Below are 21,713 nucleotides of genomic sequence, written 5' to 3' on the forward strand. Positions count from 1 at the left end.
GTTTCCCCCAAAAAACATGTCTGCTATTTTTGAATAGCCAAAGAAATCTTAACAGATGCGTTCCCAGATTGAATGGGTTAATACAAAATAAGTCTAACAAGAGCTATCGCTATAGCTACCGCCTATCGCGAGCAACACATTTGTACAAATACCTACGCAGTGAGTACACTCACCCCTAAGCAAGAAGAAGCAGTCGGGGAAGAGCAGCTTGAAGCCAAAGAGCGTAAGAATGACCTCAACGGAGAAGGAGCCACGATCCACAAAGTCACCATTAAACAGCTGCAGTGCATGGTTGGTTAAGGATTTGGCTGCACGATTTTACGGTCAACATCCTCCCTGACAGCAGGAAACCTTGTATGTCCAAAACCGTTACTTTTCAGGAAATGAAAAAAAAAGAAAACCTGTGTTCAAATGGAGTTACGAGACCCTGGTCCCAAGCTCTTGTTCATCATTTTCATTAAATATACCCAAAGATGTAAAGTGTTAGGACCAGTTTATAATATCTGTGTACAGAGATATATATTATAATGTGTGTATATAAGTTCTTTCTTTGATTTGTATTCATTTAATGGAATTCCTGCAATGTATTAATCCAATGTGTAATATGTCTGACAGTCCTTATCAGCTAGTAGAATTCCACTCCACTGTCTCCTCCTCTCCCCTGTCTTGTGATAATAAAGTGCTTGGTAGAGGGGAGGATGCGCCATTGTAAGTTGGGATCGTGTCCAGTGAGGTACATGGTCGTTTACAATCCTCGTACGAGTAAAAGAGATCTCGTGTGTCACGTGTCTTCTTTATCTGTGTGTGATCAACAGCAAGGGGGTTTAAGATAACGATCAAGAACCTATCATTTCACTGGTCCTTCGTGTCGGATTTCTACGTCGTTTTTGGAAGAGGAGAAGAGGACGCATCGCAAGTCTATCGATAGCCAGAGATCTAAGAGGGTCCTGCAAGCCCTGGGGTGTAAACCAGGCCGGTGTTCACCAGTCCGAAATCTTCTCTTCGACGAACGACTGCCGAAATCTGAACGTGATCACACGCCTATAAGAAACATGTAAGTGTGGTCCTTGTGTGGACATATTGTTGTTATTACTAAGGTGTAATATTGACAAGTGTGTTGTAGTTGTGCATAGATAAGCAACTACAGTTATAGTTGTGTTGTAGTGGCGGGGGCCACTGCATTTTATTAGCTGCAAGAGTTATACTGAGAACGAGTTTTGTGAGTTCAAGAGAGAGTCACGGTAGTTAAAAGATAAAGAGTCTGATAGCTCCCTCCGGAGGATTTAGTGATTTATCCTCTGGGGCAAGTCGACACGTAGTGGACCCTCCAGGGCAGATCCTTTTGTCTATGTTTAGTCTATATATCTTATAACCCCCATATCATTCTCAGGGGTGTACGGTGTGTGGTTTGAATGTGATAAGTTAGCTGATCCCCTGGGCTAGTCCACACGTGGTGAACTGGTGAATATTTGGGTGTGATACAGTTTTTGACCAGTATACAGCAGTGCCTAGAAACGTTGAAATACACTTAGTTAGGATAAGAACAAGATATTTACAGTGATTAAAATAATTTCTACACATTGAACAGAACATTATAATAACCACACATATTTAAGTTTTCACCCACATAATAGTAATTGACTGCTAATATGGAGAAGGAAAAAGAAGATACAGGTGCTCCTGTGAAACAAGTGATTGTAGTCGATGTTACCAACGAAGGAAATAAGCCAAAGCAGGGCAAGAAGAGAGGCCAGCCAAGGGCCCCCAACTCATGTTTTAGGTGTGGTCGTTTAGGCCATTTTGTGGCTGATTGTATATCAAGCACAACAGTACATGGATGGGATGATACGAGGAAGGAGAAAGGCCAAACAAGGGCCCCCAACTCATGTTGTATATGTGGTCGTAAGGGCCATCTTCTCTTCGGACTGGCTCTTTGCGAGTCATGCAATATGTCAGGCTGGGATGATTAGAGAAGAGAGAAAGAGAAGAAGCTAGGAGGCTGTGCGCATTAGAGCGAAAGCTAGAGAGTATTGTAGTAAGAAGAACATGTTTTGTTTTGTCTAAAAGATGTGTAAATGAGAGAGTGGAATGTGCATTTTTTGTGATCTGTATGAATGCCCCAAATAGATGCAGTAATCATTTAAACATTTCAAATTTCCATGTCGTGGTGCACAACGACATGTAAAGGAGTGATGTTTAAATGGGTGAGAGAGAAGAGGAAGAAAGAGTGAATTTGTATGTGTATGGGTGTGTGTGGAGGAATGTACTTTTATTTAGTAAGAACATGAGAATACAGTACATGGAAGTACAGTCCACCTACATGATTAAATTATGTCCTGCATGAAAGGAGAGAGAGTGTGCGTGTGTGTTCAGGCGTTAGTGCACATGAATGTGAGTGAATGTGGTGTTTGGGTGTAATACATATGTACTATATGTAAAGTGTGTAGGGTAGCAACAGTAGTGTGAAAAAATGGGTTATGACGTGCGTGTGTGCTTGTATACGTGCATGTGTGTAGGTTCATGTACCGAAAAGACTGTGTGTGTTTGAAGCATGTGGAATGACGTCACTTACGTTGGAGAGTGTCAGGTACTGTGTGTGTGAGAGGAGTGGGTGTGTCTGTCTGACTGTCTGCATGTGTGTGTGTGTTCACATGTGTGCGTGAGAGAGAGAGAGACAGAGAGACAGAGACTGAGTACTGGAGAGTGAGTGTGTGCGCGCGTGTGAGTATGTGTGTGTGCTCGCATGCATGAGTGAGAGAGAGAGAGAGAGAATAAGAGAGTGAGAGCAATTCAGTGAGCCTGGCTCTGTGTGCGTGTGCGTGTGTGTGTGTGTGTGAGTGTGCGTGTGAAGTCCAGCCAAGAAAGAGAAAAGGAGGGACTGACCCAAACGAAAATTTAAAGTATTTTTACTCAGTTTGGGAACTTTAAAGTATCTGTACTCATTGTTTAAGTATTTCTAGTCATTTAAGTATCAGCAAGAGTTTGTGAATAGTCCAGCCAGTTTCTCAAGGGAAATAGCTAAATGTTAAGGCCACGTTGTCAGGTTTCGTCTCACGTTATCTCGTGTGTTGATTTAGTAGTAGAATCTCCCACATGTGAAAGTATGGGGGAAGAGTAGCAGGCCACTGTTTACATTCAGATAGAAGAGCAGCTTAGATACAAGCACCAAAACCCAAGAATAAGAGAGAGCTCCCTGCAGTATGCCCCATATAGTTTGAATTGCGTTGGTAGAAGACGTTTTTGTTAAGTTAAGACAGATGATACACATTTTGGTCTCTGTGTTGGCCCTTCCTGATTATACTAAGTCCTTTGTCCAAACTGAAAGATATTAAGGCCTCTAGGTTTTTACTCCAAATGTCTCTTAACCCATTAAGACCTGGAACCTGTGTAAATTTTTGATATGTACTCAACCTCATCTCACTAAAGTTCGTTGTGGTATTTTTGAACCCCAAGGCCGCTAAGGGCATCGATGTTAAATGTCTGACTCTACAATAATAGCCAAGATGCATTTTCTACTTTGTTTATTTTTTGCTGCACAGTAGACTAGCAGAGGCACTTTTACGCCTGGGAAACGCTTATGTAGATAAGATAAAAAGGAACCTAGTCGCGCTTCACATTGGGAGTTTTTATTTGTTATGTCTGCCACCAGTGACACAGACCATTTCACACTTAGGATCTGAAGTTGAGTCATGACCATAGGTCATATCTCAAACAGGAGGGATGGTACACATATAATATATAATTAAGCAGCATTTTCACACTTATAATTTTCAAAATTATGCTAAACAGTTTTGTACATGTTTTTAGACAATGAAAAGGTAACGAAAGGCCATATGTAAGACTATTATTTCCACTTCTTGAAAAGTGATGTTACTGTAAAACTAGATTGAAGTACAGATGTGTGAAAACGGCCATAGCCATAATGCATCACATTAGTGGAGCCATACATGAAAATAGTGACTGGAAACTGGAGGTTTACTTTATTTAAAAGCGAATAAAGTCCAAAGTGCAAATTATCTGTCTAGTCTTTTCTCTCTCCCTACAGGGACTGAAGCACTGGTGATCTGCATGCCGTGATAAAGATCATCAAGCCAAAGGACCAGGACCAACTCTGCGCTGAGAGGGTCCGTTCCGAGTCCTGGTCACCAACACAATTGCTGTGAAACGTGTTATTTGGATCCACAAAAGGCCACTGTAAATTGGTTCGAACATTATCAGACATTTAAGTAATAGGAGTGCTAAAGCCAGCAGCGGGTGGGGCCGAGCTGATAGCGCTACGGTCAGACCCAAACCTGGAGAAGACTCCCATTAAAATAATCCCCTTCCCCATTCCTATTACACCTAGAATAGCACCCCTGGTATTTTTGTGAGTTTTATAATTTCTATGAGTGTATTATATATTTGTATTATTAAAGTTACTCGTAAATCGAGGAGTGTTGACGAAAATGTTTCTCACCGTCTAAATCTAAATGCTGGGTATATTTTTACGCTAATCAAATCGCTAAGACTAAAATGTGAATGTTTATGGTTGCACACATATAAATATATCTGTTTCACACAACTGGTCATGAGAAGTGACATGCCTCGAAATCCAATATCGCTGGTGAGCCTTGGGAGAAAATGACTTTGAACTAACAGCAGCTATTTGCCATGAAACCGTACCATCAGTTGAAATACGCCCTAAATAGCACTGTTAAGCCTGTATGTCACTCGGAAGCCTAACCTTTGTTATGTCCACGCTGGCTCTGTGAAGAAGGGTCAGATCAACGAACAAAATTGTCAACAGACATTAATGCTGACTCCCCCGTGTTTGTTTAGATCAACTAAGAATTGGAGGTTGTAAGAAAAATACAATCTCACTGGTAATCCCGTGCCAATAAGGTTGGTTTGTCTCTCTTTCCCCATCTTGGAGTGGGAAAGCTTATGTTACGTGTAGAGACAATTAACTATAGACGTAGCCTGTTCCTCAATGCTACAATGACCAGAGGCCCAAAACCGTGAGTTTGAGTCAGCGTCGTTAATGGCCGTCCAGAATAGATGGACTCTTGACCTTTTGACTGCTGCGAGTGGAGGGGTCTGCGTTTCTGATAAAAAGGACATGTGGTGTTTTTTTATTTCAGATGACATTAATTCCAAGAATGTTAGTGACGCAAAGCAAGACCATTAGTGTATGGTCAATGAGAAGGTCGTGCAGACATGCGGCGTTGTCTTAGACTGATGACGATATTTGTCCCAAGTGCTCCACTCCACACGAGAGTGTGTATTCCTTTCAAGCCCTATTTGAGAGTGACATAGAAAGTTAGTCCCAAGGCCACTGGAAGCGAAGAGGCAAATGTTTGAGTTGTTGGGTTGATTAATAAAAATCCTGTTATGATGTTCATTTTGAAATGTGATGTTCAGAAGTATTAATTAAATGAACAACAGGAGGGAATGTTAGGACCAGTTTATAATATCTGTGTACAGAGATATATATTATAATGTGTGTATATAAGTTCTTTCTTTGATTTGTATTCATTTAATGGAATTCCTGCAATGTATTAATCCAATGTGTAATATGTCTGACAGTCCTTATCAGCTAGTAGAATTCCACTCCACTGTCTCCTCCTCTCCCCTGTCTTGTGATAATAAAGTGCTTGGTAGAGGGGAGGATGCGCCATTGTAAGTTGGGATCGTGTCCAGTGAGGTACATGGTCGTTTACAATCCTCGTACGAGTAAAAGAGATCTCGTGTGTCACGTGTCTTCTTTATCTGTGTGTGATCAACAGCAAGGGGGTTTAAGATAACGATCAAGAACCTATCATTAAAGGGTGACCAATAGTATCGATTCATGAAAAAAAGAAGTGAAATAAAAAAGGCAAGATATGGGGATACAAGGTTGCTGCCCGAGAGGATTTGTCTTTATTAACCCATTAAGACCCGAGGCCGATTCTACAAATGTCTTCTAAATCCTAACAGTTTTCTGAAAAACGTATGCTGCCTCAGTTTATCAGTGGTGCTTAACACATTAACTGCCAGAGGTATTTTCATATTTTTTTAGCCAGTGCCAGAGTTTTTCATTGGAAAAAAAAAAGTACTCAGGAGCCGAAATACAGCATTTTAAAGTTTTAAGTTAACAAGGAAGTGGATAGGAGTCTAGATCTTCAACTAATCATATCTCCTTGGTCTTTGGGTGAAATTGGAAAAAAAACAAACATTTTTTTCACTTTACGTAGATCTACGCGATTGGCACGTGGCGGCTTTAAAGCGGTTCGCGTAGATCTACGTGATTGGCAGTGAATCAGTTAAAGGTTTTCATGTCAAGGACCCCCAAAATTATATGTATTTGTCCGCAGACACCCATCTCAAAACATTTTGTTCCAGGGACGCCCAGAAGCACTTTAAAAATATATATATTCAAATATAGCAGTATATTTTAATGGGTTAAATTTTTCATCTTGGTAAAATAACTTATGAAGAAAAAAAATGAATGGACACATTATCAAATACAGATGGGTAAACATGAGAAGAGTGACACGCAAGTTCAAAGGTGAATAATGAATAAAATGATAAGGATACATAAGAGTTGGTCTCCGATGGTAAGCCGTTCAGCTCAAAGATATTGAGGAGGTCGTAATATTGCCCATGGGTGTCGCCACAAATTGTTATCTTTTCTGTCTAGGGTGTAAAAAGAGAAACAACCATTATTACAGTCCAAACAAAGGGAATAACAGTTAAACAAAAAACACATTTCATCATTAAAAAATATTAAAACAATTATCACTTTAGGGGCAGAACTTTAAGAAATACAATTTAGGCAGATACAGTCTTTTCTTACTGTGTCTTTTTGTCTTTTCGTACAATGTCACTTTTTTTTAATGAATAAAACAAAATGTTGTCTAATCTGTATGGTAGAGTATGCTAATACAATATAACTTATACAATTGGAATTGGGGAGGTTGTATATTGTCTATAAAATGCTTTAACTGACTAAAAGGCCAAATCCACAACATAACCACTCAACACTCACCTCTTTTAATGTGATTTCAATCAGACTTGGAAGTTTGGACAAAAGCTCTTTGACTTGGACCAAAATCTGCAAGAACAGACAAAAGCATTTATTTTAAAGCCGCATGCTGTAACAAGTTTGTTTAGACCGCGACCAAATGCCAGATTATTGGGTCCGATGCCGATCCACATTTTGTCCTAGAGTCCTAGAACACAAATTACAAATGCTTTGACCCATATTGTGCTACAATAAGAATAATAATAATAATTAAAAGTAAAAAATAGCAGGTCAACAAGCTCACATTTTGTCGCATCATGACGCATTGTGCTGTGTGACGTCTTGCCTTAATTTACATTCACTTTTATGAATAAGATTAAGTCTCTAAAGCTTTTTGTTAACAAATAACATACTTTTCTTTCTCTGGTTTTCTTTATTAAACCTTTTTTGTAACTTTTTCTTTTGATGTTCATATCCAATAGTGTTTTATGTTCAAAAGTGAAAAAGTGACCGTGAACAAGTGATAATTAATATATATATATATATATATATATATATATATATATATATATATACATACATACACACACACTATATAAATATAGTGGACGTTTTGGTCCACGATCTGTCCCGAGCAGAATAGGAAGACAGTCGGATTGGAAGTTAAAAATATCAAAAAATCCACAAATCTCTGTAGGCTATCTGTCCCTTTTATGCCCATATATGGAGATCCCTGATATCAATATGACGTCATAGTACAAAGGACAGACTAGACACTAGACCAACGGTTCTCAACCTTTTCAGGCCGTGACCCCCCAAATAATCACATGTGAACTGGGGACCCCCCACCCTGATAAGCCCTTGGAAATGTACTGTAGGAGTCGAGGCATTATATTTAGTTCGACTCGGTTCCACAGATAAATATTACGAAAATAGCAGATCTACAACGCCTGGCGTTGCGAGGCGTTGTGAGCTTATAGATCTGCTATTTTTAAAATTTTTGCTTTATATTATTTTGGCCAATGTTTGACCAGTTTGACCAGTTTTATAGTATATAGTTTGTTGGTTACTTTTAATGCAGTAATGGTCTTTTTTTTTTGGTATTAAAAAGGTCTTAAAAGTCCCTAAATTGTCACTTCACTGTGATCTGGGGGACCCCTTAAAGATAATGTAGCAACCCCCCTGGGGGTCCCGACCCACAGGTTGAGGACCACTGCACTAGACAAGTGCAATGATAATATAGATACTGCACTAGGTACACACAACGCTTTACTCTGGCAAAGGGTACAATGGGTTCTCTGGCAAACAGGTAAAACGGGGGTATTGCATAACTGAGAGATAAAGATAAGATAAAGATAAAGAAACTTTATTGTCCATTAAATTGACATGAAATGGAAATTTGTCTTTGGCACACCAGCAGTCAGTTACAACAATAAAACATTACAAAAATACACAGGTGCATTAAAATACTATATAAAAATGCAATCACATTAACACAGCAACAGTGGTCATGAACAGTGGCGATTAGACTATCTAAACATTTTCTTATTTAAAATGTCCACAGCCGTTGGCACAAACGACGTTTTGTAACCCTTCTTTCTTGCTAGTTTTGCCCTAAGCCTCCTGCCTGATGGCAACAAGTCAAATTCAGAGTAAAGAGGATGGGTAGAATCATTGTAAATCTGAATTGCTTTTTTGGTTATGGAACGGTTGTATATGACCTGAAGTTGCAATTGTTTGTCTCCAATGATCTTACTTGCCTGGTTGACTACCTGGGTGAGCTTGTTTTTATCTCTAACTGAGAGGTTCCCAAACCAGGACACGATGTTAAAAGTGAGAACACTCTCAGTGAGTGATCTATAGACCATGGTCAGGGTGTGTTTACTGGCATTAAAACTTCTCAGTTTCCTGAGAAGATAAAGCCGCTGCCTTGCCTTTTTGTAGATGTTGTCTGCATTGATCTGAAAGGTGAGTTTATTGTCTATGGTCGTTCCCAGATATTTAAAGTCACTGACCTGCTCCACTTCCCCCCCACTCATAGTAACAGGCCTAAAGATGGACCCTGAGCCCTCTGCTCTTGACCCCCCTCCCAAGCACAGTTCCTTGGTCTTAGTGACATTAAGGTCAAGGAAGCTGCTGTCAAACCAGGTGGCAATACGGTCGATGTGCTGGGAGTAAGAGGGACTGAAAACGTCCTGCAGGCAGGCAACCAGGGCCATGTCGTCCGCGTACTTTATGAGAGAGAAGTCTTTGTTGTTGTATTTCAACTCATTTGTGTATAGGGAGAATAACAGAGGAGATAAAACGCACCCCTGCGGCACGCCAGTGTTTAGGACAAGGCAGTCAGACAGAGTGTTATTAATACAGACTCGCTGGGGTCTGGGAGAGGCGTGCATTCCCAATGGAAACCGACCGGCCTAGCATCCTAGAAGAAATGAGAGATCCACTTTAAGTGTCCAGGTGCAGGACAATGAAGATGAACATAAGATCAAATTAAAGGGTCTGCACCACTGGTAACATGCTCCACGTTCTTTAGTTTATTTAAACTGTTCGATCCGACACATTCTTGATCCATGTTGTCCATTTTTTGAGGACACAAAGGCCAAATGCCAGGGCAGGAAGGCCATCAAATAAAACAAGATTTTAGTCCATTGAAAGAATGAATTGAATTTAAGGGTTAAGGATGATTTTTAATTTAATATGTATACTATCGGCAGGGAAATAAATAAATTATGGTATTTACAATCTGATCCTTGCTCGGCCCTGCACCAATCAAAGTCACTGTATTGGTTTAAAGATGGGGACTCAGGGGAGTTAAGAATTCAGAATCTCAACAAAGACACTGGTGTCTACATGACAAGAAAGAAACACTAGTGTCTACATATCGACAAGACAGACAGAAAAAAGTGGTACTGTCAGCTGAGGCATTAAGGCCACTGTGGCCTTTTTTTGAGGGGCACATGGCCAAACTGAGGGGCAACGACGGCCATGGCCTTCGTGGCCTCCGTGAAATCCCTGCTCTGGTGCAGACTCTAAAATAATAATCCCCCGCCTCAAGGAGTTTCACGTCCATCTCTGTGATGACGTTGCACGCCTGTATGTTGTCAGTATGACGTGGTCTGATTAGGTGTCTGTACAAATAAACCTGACTTGACACACGTTGGTTTTCAGTGTGTAGAAATGGCTTGTACGAGCAGCTATCTGTCCGAGGAGCAGTTACGGTGTGCCATCTGTCTGGATGTATTCACTGACCCAATCGCCACTCCATGTGGCCACAACTACTGTAAAACCTGTATTACATATTACTGGGATACCAACGATGTGTGTCAGTGTCCACTATGTGCAAAGAAGTTCTATAAGAGACCAGAGGTCTCTATCAATACGTTGATTTCCGAGATGACCGATCAGTTCAGGAAGTTACAGCAGCAGCCGGCTGAACCAGACGAGGTCGCCTGTGACGTTTGCACTGACACCAAGCACAGGGCCCTGAAGTCCTGCCTGGTGTGTCTGACCTCGTACTGTGAGACTCACCTGGAGCGTCACCAGACGGTCACAGCGTTACAACGACACAAACTAATCAACCCCGTAAAGAACCTGGAGGACATTATCTGTAAGAAACATGACAGACCTCTGGAGCTGTTCTGCAAGACCGACCACATGTGTGTTTGTCAGATATGCACCGAGTCGGACCATAAGTCACATCACATTGTATCTCTGAAAGAAGAATGTGAAGGAAATAAGGCTGAGCTGAGAAAGACAGAGGCTGAAGTTCAGCAGATGACCCTGCAGAGAAAACTGAAGATCCAGGAGGTCAAACACTCGGTAGAGCTCAGCAAGAAAGGCGTCGACAAGGAGATAGCGGACACATGCATGCAGTTCTTCACTGCTCTGATGAGCTGTATTGAAAAGCATAAAACGACAGAGAAACAGGCGGAAGGCTTCCTTAAAGAGCTGGAAAATGAAATCGCTGAGTTACAGAAAATAAGCTGTGAGATTAAGCACCTCTTGTACACTGAAGACCACCTCCACCTCCTCCAAAAGTTCACATCCGTCAACGCCCTTCCACCCACCAAGGACTGGACAAATGTCAATGTCCACCCGTCTTCATATGAGGGGACTGTGAGGACGGCTGTGGCTCAGCTGGAGAAGACAATCAGTCAAGAGATGGAGAAGCTTTATGATGCCGAACTGAGAAGCATCCAGAAACATGCGGTGAATGTAATTCTGGATCCGGACACAGCACACTGCTATCTAGTCCTGTCTGTGGATGGAAAACAAGTGAATCACGGCCTATGGCAGAATCTCCCAGACAACAAGGAGAGATTCTACCCATGTCCATGTGTCTTAGGAAAACAAAGCTTCTCGGGAAGATTTTACTATGAGGTTCAGGTTAAAGGGAAGACGGACTGGGATTTGGGAGTGGCCAGCGAGTCCATCAACAGGAAGGGATCAATTGCATTTAGACCCAACAACGGTTACTGGACCATGTCATTGAGGGATCAACACGTGTACTGGGCTGGTACCGACCCTCCCGTCCTCCTCCCTGTAAGACAGAAGCTCCAGAAAGTGGGAGTGTTTGTGGATTTTGAAGAGGGTCTGGTCTCCTTTTACGATGTGGAGACCAGAGATCATGTCTACTCCTTCACTGGCTGTACTTTCACTGAGAAACTATATCCATACTTATGTCCTCATCTTCATAATGGTAAAAACTCTACTCCCCTTATCATCTCTCCTGTCGATCAGAGTCTAGTGTAATACTCTGCTTTACATGTAAAGAGTCATTGTCATTTAAACACTTTCAACCTGGCATATCGTTATAGGCAAAACATTTGCAAAACATAAAAAGAAACTTTAAAATAGAAAACGAAATAGCCTACACCCTGTTAGCTTATACTGTAGATCGGCTTGAGTTAAGACAAGTGTGTATATAATCAAAGTCCCTGTAAAGCAGTAACAATATGTATTCTGAGTTTGTCACAGAACATTAAAAAAAAGTGTTGTTAATCAACCCAGAAAAATATTAAAACAAATTGCCACGTATTTAAATTAACGTAAATTAAAAAAGTAGTATCTAGTGCTCACTCTGCTCTGTAGCCACTGAAACTCAATTCAGCCCATTCAAAGGAGAGGTGCAGATTGTCTCAAGTGTCAAATAAACAGACACTTGAGAATATTTTTTTTATCAAATTATATATTATAGTATTTTATTTTTTGTAATATATAATAACTAGTGTTTTTTCTTTTAAGCCAATCAGCATCGGCAATGATTATACAGTGCATGACCATAGTACACTTTGGATATAGGATTATGTCAGATCGCTGGGCTTCTGATATCCTTATTCATATATTTTGGTCAGTGGAGATACTACGTGGACGAAGGGAAACAGAAACAACAGCAACTAGAAAATGTGCTCTTCGGAGCACAGGTTTCCGCCAGGTCAGGTAGGTATGATATGAGTGATGTCATCATGTGTCTCGCTAGCCAATCACAGCTGGTGACAGACGGACACACACACGGACGGAGGGTAAAACATACTCTCCTCCATGCCTTCGGCCTGGCGGAGACAACAAATGGCACCTCTGTAGAGCCACCCAACGGCTTAAGACAAAATGTCATTTTTGCAAATGTCCAATCGAAAGATCAAAACGGACGAGTTGAGGTGAAGCTAAATATGTGGATTGAGATGACCTTCTCTGAGACACGAGACTAACTTCTACCGTGACGGACCTGGAAACCATCAAGGCAGACCAGCTCTGTGTTTTTCATGGACAGGACGGTGTAGAAACCAACACATTTCGGGGAATGGCGTTTGCTTTGTGATAGAAATACCTAGTGTCTATGGTTCCCACCCGTACGCGTTCGACCAATGGGAGTAGCTTTTGCTCTTATGCCATCCATTTTACACCCTGAGGGAATTAAACTCATGTCGTATGCACGGCCATTACTACACAACGGAAGCAACGTCAAACCAATCGCCTGAACTCTTAAAGCTGAATGAAGAAACGGGCTACAAAGCGATCATCTCAACGCTTATAAGCTGAATGAAGAAATGAACCAAACCTATCACCTGAATGCTGTATGTATAGATGTACATACATGCATACCTTGCTGCACTTTCTATAAAACTGATACTAAATTGCCACCCAGTCTTAACATTTCCCCATTGTACACCCTCCCATTTCTGCTAAGGTTTTGTGTTGCTAATGCTGATGTATAAGCTGTTTTTTTGTTCTCGTATTTGTCTGCTCAAGTCTCCTTGCATTAAGGTTTAGAGTGTTGGTTCTGCCTGTACTTTTTAACCTCATTTCTATGTTTTCTTTTTTCTTGTTTATGATTTCATCAAAATCCAGTATTATCTAATGTCTATTGTGTTACTGTAGTGAGTGAGTGAGTGAGTGAGTGTGTGCGTGCGACAGCGCGCAAGAGAGAAATCGCACATTGACCGAAATAATTATAAGAATAACTATAAAACGTTTAAAATCCCCCTAGGCTATATGTATTTAACCATGGTGCGCCACCACTGCTTAAATGTGGGCACCACAGTTAAAATGTTCTGTAAATAATTTGTATTATTATTAATATTGTTATTATTATAATAATTATATGGTTTAACAATGGAAGATGGTTCCATCTTATCTCTTTAATGTAGGAAATATATGCTTTTATCACATCCTTATTTTGCCAAGTCTTGAGACAATGAATATTTAAACTAGACAGATATTCCTCCTGCTCATTACTGTGCAGAATCAGTGTTTTTGTTCCCTTTTTTTTTTGCATGTAAACGTGCCTGTTCACCACCACTGCTACAACTTCATCCTAGGTCTAACTCCACAATTCAGTACTACACAGGAGCCCCCCAGGAATGTGCAGCCATGCAAAACTCCAACTTAGTGGTAAGGGACCAGACCAAGATGAGACAGCCTACAGGAGAGAGGTGCAGAACCAAGAGCAAAGAGATGATCATGGACTACAGGAGGCCAGGCAGAGAGCTCCATTAATTACTTACATGAAGTGAGTACCGTATTTTCCGCACTATAAGGCGCACCGTCAGTGCGCCTTATAGTGCGGATGCGCCTTATAATCCGATGCGCCTTATATATGTATCAATATTGGTTCCCTTGGTTTCCGCACTATAAGCCGCACCGTCAGTGCGCCTTATAGTGCGGATGCGCCTTATAATGCGGTGCGCCCTATATATGAAAATAATACATTTATTGAAGGTGCGCCTTATACTCAGATGCGCCTTATAGTGCGGAAAATACGGGTAATTGATTTAAAAAAAAGTCAGTGTCTTCTTTTAAATCACAGTTGAAAACTCACCTTTATATCAAGGCATTCTAGACTTTTGAATTCATTTCTGCATTCTTTTCACTTTCCTTTTGTTATTATTAACTGTTGTGTTGTTTTACCTTGCTGCACTGCATTTTATTCTGCCATTGTTAAGCACTTTGTAAACATGTTTTGAAAAACGCTTTATAAATTATGATTACTATTATTAGTAGTATACCACGTCTATGATGTTAAATTAACCAATTATTCGACGCATTGTGAGCTTGATCTGCTACTTTCAGACAGTGAGTCTGAAAAGCAAGCCCTCTTCAAGCTAAAATTACAGCATTTTTCTTTACAGCAAAATACAGTAGAAGATGTTAGTGGTTATGGGTGGCAACCACCACACACGCTGTCTGTACAACAATGGATTCACTCCAATAGATATTATCCATGGAAGTCTCTGGTGCTAGGATGAATACTTTGCAACATAATGTGCTAGGAAAGTGGAATTTAGAGAAAGCCAACAGGGTTGCAGGTGTATTTTTTTTCTGTATCTGTCATAATCATATGGCTGTACAAGGTTAAAAATGAATTTTCTAAACTTTCACCCCATTGCCAGACATATAACAATCATACGGTGCAATAATGAGGCTCTTATTATGCCCCAAGACAGACAAAGTGACAAAAAGAACAGATCTACAAGCTAACAAGGTATCACAGTGCAACATGTTGTTAGCTTGTAGATCTATTATTTTATTCACATGACATCCTGTATACATTAGGCCGCAGCTTGTGCAGCACAGCACTACATTTAAACATGTTACGTATTTCACGTCATGTTAGACATGTTTTGGGGCATGTTTTTTAATGAACAAAATAATCAAAAACATATCCAATCATTTAAAAAAAAAAACATTATATTAATTCCAAACCTTTTCCAGTTTTTCTAACTTTTTTTCCCCCAAGTATTTCATGACCGTGGGAACCCTGACTGTATGTTATTGATACCTTTCATTGTTGTAAACCTGCAAACTGTTGAAAATCAGTCACATCTTCTATGTAGAGATAAATCACCATGATTTGATTTCTCTGTGTCGCGCCATCCTATTTCCAATCAAAGAGACATACATACCTGATAAGCACACTTTCTGTGCAGTTTCTTCTGGTCTTTGAACCAGTCCATCATCTCCTTCATGAACGTCATCGTTACCTTCCCGTCTTCCAGTTTGGGTCCAGCATAGTCATCCTCAATCGCTGCATTACAAGATCATCAGAGACAGAAAAGGAAAAGAAAACAAGAAATAAGATATGGGGTTAGTATCATGCCATAACATTTGAAGCTGAAAAAAGGGTTCATAAGCTTTGAAAAATCAACATGGTAGTAAAAAGAAAAAGTCTCTCCAAGACTGAAAAGGGTTTTGAATGCTAGCATAAAGGCTTTTTTACTATCCTTGTAATGATGCGGAAACATTACATGCAACATGAAACACAATGCCAAATGTATTAGAAGAACTGAGTGAATTCTGAAAATGATCTTGACTTTAATACTTATATTAGGTTAGGTTGTCATGAAATTCAAGTATATAAATAAGAGAATGTAGAGATTTGTTTATCAAATTATAAAAGTATGAATAGTATGACATTTGTTTTAGTTTTTTTGTGTCTTATCCATCAAATTCATATGCAAAGACAAAGATTGTAGAGAGGTTATTTACCAAATGATGTTATGTATGAATAATGTATGGCAAAAGAAAAAGTAAAAAGAAAGAAAGAAAAAAAACATTGCAACTTGCACCTCTGTTTTTGGCTAGAATAAAACATTACAGCAGGAACAGTGTTAATTAATAACATAGTAGCATAGCATGCAGTTACTTCATAATTATACTACGGCACTTACTCATGTTCTCGATGTCTAAGGAGTCCACGACAGATCTTTTGATCTCGTCGCTGGCGATGGCTCTCTCAAAGGCCTTCTGTTTCACAATCTTGTTGCACTCCTGGTATTTCATCTTTGCGTCCTTGTCGTTGGGTCGTACCTTCACTACCTGTTGACCACGACAAGGGAACGCCACAAAATGTTGAAGCAAAAACGCACAGATTCAAAATGGGCCACAACAGAACCTGAAGTAAACAAAACGCTTCCAATTTCACACATACAAACGGTATTCTGTCTATTACAATATAGAATATCGTCACTCTGTCGGGTGGAAACCTGTCCGGGAAACCTTTACAGGATTCAAATAAAAAAATAGCGAAGCGACGTGTTTCGAGCTTGTAAATCTGCTATTTTTTATACTTTTGTGCAGTGGTGGAAAAAGTACTACAATTCTTTACTTAAGTAAAAGTACCAATACTGCAATATAAAAATACTCTGTTACAAGTAAAAGTCCAGAATTAAAAATTTACTCGAGTGAAAGTACAAAAGTATTGGCATCAAAATGTACTTAAAGTGCCAAAAGTAAAAGTACTAAATATTTGAAAATAGCCGATCTACAAGCTCACAACGCGTCGCGATGCGACGCGTTGTGAGCTTGTAGATCTGCTATTTTCAAATAGCCTAGGTATAAAATAGGGCTAAAGTGGTTAATGTATGTTTCATTATATCATAGTTTATATCTGAAAAGTAACTAGTAACTAAAGTTTTCAAATAATTGTAGTGGAGTAAAAGTACAATATTTGCCTCTGAGATGTAGTGGAGTAGAAGTAAAAGTATTGGAAATTGGAAATACTCAAGTAAAGTACAAATACCTCAAAAAGTAAATGTACTTAGTTACTTTCCATCACTGCTTTTGTGTGACACTGTAGTATGATCAAGTAGGGCGTTCATTTACAAAACAAACTGCCATAAATAAGCCGGGCACTGAATGAGTTAACATCGGCCGACTCTACCGATTACACGTGTAGGGAGTGAAGTAGCGCCGCACTGGAACAAACTGGGCCTCCTTACCGTCTCGTAGTCTTTTAGTGCCGCCTTGAACTTGCCCAGTGCCATGTTGGAGGTGGCGCGGCGGTAATAGCCTTTGATGTAGTTCTTGTCGACCTCCAGGGCCTTGGTGGCGTCGGCCAGGGCGTACCCGTAGCACTCGGTGCGCAGGTACGCCAGGCTGCGGTTGCTGTAGAACACGGCATTGTTTGGGTTGAGCTCCAGAGCCTCCGTGTAGTATTTGATTGCATTGTCATAGTCCTTATCTGAAGAAAAAAACAACAACACACACAAACAGTCACATCATTGTTGGAAACAGCGAATCATCTGGCTGATGTATTAAAGGTAGGGTAAGTGATTTGCAATTATTCAAATAATTGCAAAATGGGTCTATGTTCTGATAGTGCTCGTTACTATAGAGTGTCCTGTCCATATAAAAAGTCTCCATGTCTCTCCAGTTTCATTTCCAATTTTATCCAACCAGGACAGAGAACTCAATCAGGATATAGATTAAACAAGTGAAATTGGAAGTGATGACACTAAGAAATGAGCAGACAATTTTTACTGGAACACTATACAAATTAAGCTTAAAAATGGGTACTTTCTCCTGATTGGCTGAGATTTTGACACCTACCGAAAAATGTATTTTCTGTTTATTAAAGAGCTGGAGAGACAGGGAGACATCTGTTACTGAACAAACACTCTATAGCAATGATTACTATCAGAATATAGTATTTTAACCTTTTAACAAAATACTTTTTGTTTTAACCAAAAAATATCACTTACCCTACCTTTAAGTTCTCCAACAAAGGGTAGCCTGCATTTTAATGAATGAGGCAATCATTAGAAATACTAACTTTCTGTGGATTGTTCCATAATGACAGACCAACATGATATCTCTATTGCTCCCTCTTTAAAGAGAAACTTAAGACTAAAAGGTCCTTACACACCGGGGCGATTTTTTTCATGCAAATAATACGTTTTTTTTTAAACCTTATAAAGTCAATGCAAGCTTCCACATCAGTTTCGCGGAGCGAAAAAAGCGTCTTTTAATTATTCGGAACGAGTCCGAATTTTGCGTATATTCGCATATTCGCCGGTGTGTAACCGCCTTAAAACGTTTTTTTTTTTAAGTTAGACCCCTCAAGGACCTTAGCGGTCCCCGGGCCCCGCAGTGAGGACCACTAGCACAGAGTGACCAACATACATTACATACATAGATGCACATAGTATACTATACACACATTTTCTGTCTTCTTTTTGCAATATTTAAAGGGATATTTCACTTTCAAATAAAATAAACATTTAAAAAATATATAAAAAATAAATGAAAAAAGTAATGGAAAAATCACGGCCCCCTCACGCATTAGAGTGTCCTACTAATGTGTGAGGGGGCCGTGATTTTGCCATAACTTTTTTCATTTTTTAAAAATATTTATTTTTAATGTTTATTTTATTTGAAAGTGAAATATCCCTTTAACTGCCGTCACATCCAAGCATTAATACATTTTTATTTCTGGTGTATTTGTCAAACTCAATGAACGAAATAATCCTAAAATAAAATAAATGTCAAAGATCCTGGAAAAAAATGTCCATCCAGCACACAAAAACTTTGTCTTTCAAACTGCTCAGTGTCAAGTCTAACACCCAGACATCAAACCCAGGTTTCCCCTGTGTGGACAGACAACCAAACACTCAGAGCTTAGCTAAAGAGGGAATATACATTTTGAACTTCTGAAATTGCACATGCTGCACAATGACTACTTTTACTTTTGGCACAAGTAGTACATTTTGATACCAATACTTTTACTCAAGTAACATTTTGAATGCCGGACTTTTTTTGTAACAGAGTATTTCTGCATTGCAATATTGATGCTTTTATGTAAGTAAAACATGCGAGTACTTTTACCACCACCGCTAACCATTTCATCCATCAGGGTCCCCACACATTTTTAGCAAGGAATTTCCAAAACTTTTCCAAAACTTTTCCAGAATATTTAGCCCAATTTCCAGGCCTATATAACAATCATTCAGCGCAATAATGTGTCTCTTACTCCTATGTACAATGCCCAAAGATAGGCAGTGTAGCAAAAATATAATATAGAAGGTACAATTCCATTCAAATTTTAGTGCAAAATTAGGGCATAGCTCACTGGAATACAAGACTCATTATATGGCATCCGTATGACTTATTTTTTTTAAATAATATTGCCTTGCATTTGCCCCATTTATGAATTTTAAAGTAATGAAGGATGCAAGGATGTTTTAAATTACACTTTTGTTGTAGGTTTTCCTATGTTTTTCCTATTAAGTTTTCAACAAGAGGATACTGTCAGACACGAGGAGGGATGAACATAATTATGTAAAACAAATCAAGAGTGGTAAACTTAAAGTGCCATTTATTTTAGGAACAGTACAGTATCCGGCTAAGATTTGTGGCATAACTTGAAGCCAGCTCTATTCGGGTCCTCTTCTCGCTTTACCGAGTCTTTAAACTTTTCATTTGTATTAAACAAACATTTCCCTGGCATTGTGATCGTACTACTAGTTCAACCGATATATTTTAACTGCGTTCGTTTACGCTTCACCGACTATTCACATGTTGCTCGCAATTGTTTGTTGGGACAGCAAACACACAACCTGCACAAGTTGCCAGGTTGGTGTCACGTGACAAACGAACAGCTCTACAAGGTAACTACTCATCACGCTGCAGCACGTTGTGAGCTTGTAGCTGTTCTTTTTATCACGTGACACCAACCTGGCACCCTAACAATTGAGACATACATTAGGCTGCCATCACACAGCCCGTTCGGCGAAAAACTACTTATGTTACATATTTCGTGTAATGTTATACATGTTTATGAAAATGTTTTGTGTTAACAAAATCAATAGCCAAAAACAACGCATAGCCAAATATTTTTCCAGGACCCTTGATAAATTCCAGGACCTTTGATCAATTCCAAACCTTTTCCAGTACTGGATTTTTTAATTTTTTATTTCAAAATATTTCCAGGAATTTCATGACCGTGGGGACCCTGATCCATTGACCACACGCATGTCGTGCAGGGAATGATTATCGCATGCCCTCCAAAAAAAAACCTGGAAGACACCACTGGGTGCTACCTACATTATCCCTATACATAAACAGTAATGGAATTCTGGACCGAATGACGGACCATATCGGACCAAATCATGTCTGACACACAATACTGTTCTTAGATTAGAGCCCCAGAGATTAAAAAAAAATGTTATCAAATGGGGTCCATGGCGTAATAATGCATTATTACCTTGAGATTCAAAAGTTTGGTAATCACTCGTGACTCGTCTAGCCCATTTTCTCTGCCAGGAGCCTTTGAACCTGGTGTCCCTATGTTAGGCTTAGCGTCATTACAGGCAAACGTTTTCAAAATGTTTCCACATAAAAAACGTAAATAGGGTGATTTGTATTAGGGCTTAATCCATTAAGACCTGAGGCCGATTCTACAAAATGTCTTCTAAATCCTAACAGTTTTTTTTAAAACGATTTCAAAAAACGATTTTTCAAAAATAGCAGATTTACAAGCTCATAGCGCGGCACTCGGTGCCGCGCTATGAGCTTGTATATCTGCTATTTTTGAATAGCCAAAGAAATCTAAAGTGACACAGATGCGTTCCAGGTCTTAATGGGTTAAGAACGGGACCGCATCCGTGTCATTTTAAGATTTCTCTGGCTAATATCTTTATCTATATTTAATATCTTGAAAATGAGTGCAAATCTTTAGTTTAAATATATATTTTTGAAAGCGAACATTCGCAATTCAAATCTTTGCTTCGGGGGGGGGGGGGGGTCCCTGGAACAAAATATTTTAAGATGGGGGGGGGGGTCCGCGGCCAAATACATATCTATTAAGGTTCTCTAAATCCTAACGGTACGTTGCCATGCTACATCAGTGGTGCTCCCAACTTTTCCATGATTTTAAAAATAAATATCAGATCTACAAGCTCCGCGCTATGAGTAAGTGGTTAACACATTGATACCTGGAACGCATCTGTGTCACTTTAGATGTCTTTATCAAAAATAGCAGATATACAAGCTCATAGCGCGGCACCGAGTGCCGCGCTATGAGCTTGTAGATCTGCTATTTTTGAAAAATCTTTTTTTTTTTTTTTTTTTTTTTTTTTTTTTTATCTAACCATTACAACGCCTAATATGTCAAGACTATGGGCAGAGCTCTTTCGCTGCCAACACGTAATGTCGTGTGCGATTGACCATTGTGTTGATATCCGACAGACATGAGGGAAGGAGAGACCCACGCCATCCTGACAGAATGCCTCTCCCCCTTGCATCTGCTTTGACTCGTCACTCACACAATGTCAGTCCTGTTCATGTGCATACACACAGAGGCCCTGCTATTCTCAAATCCCCTGCCAACATAGCACATGGGTCTTCAACAAGGGGTCCGGGAGACCCCTAGGGGGGTCCTCCAGAGTTACTAAGGGGGGGGGGGGGGTCCTTCAAATCTTTGTGCAATAGGATTCTGAGGGGAGTGAGGGGA

The 21,713-nt window shown here is 39.8% G+C and overlaps 1 protein-coding gene across 1 annotated transcript in view; it reads right to left on the bottom strand.

Moving 5' to 3' along the window:
• LOC308086081 (serine/threonine-protein phosphatase 5-like) overlaps positions 1-21,713 on the bottom strand; it is a 39,081-nt gene that overhangs the window by 13,594 nt on the left and 3,774 nt on the right. The window contains exons 2-7 of the mRNA XM_080429450.1: positions 17,203-17,444; positions 16,153-16,300; positions 15,388-15,509; positions 7,007-7,072; positions 6,556-6,654; positions 174-279 (exon numbers count right to left, since the gene is read on the bottom strand). Of these exons, the coding sequence (XP_080285576.1) occupies positions 174-279; positions 6,556-6,654; positions 7,007-7,072; positions 15,388-15,509; positions 16,153-16,300; positions 17,203-17,444 (783 nt within the window). The remainder of the gene's footprint in view (positions 1-173; positions 280-6,555; positions 6,655-7,006; positions 7,073-15,387; positions 15,510-16,152; positions 16,301-17,202; positions 17,445-21,713) is intronic.

Source organism: Gymnoscopelus braueri, assembly GCF_963280865.1.
Source record: "Gymnoscopelus braueri genome assembly, chromosome: 5".
NCBI classification, from domain to species: domain Eukaryota; kingdom Metazoa; phylum Chordata; class Actinopteri; order Myctophiformes; family Myctophidae; genus Gymnoscopelus; species Gymnoscopelus braueri.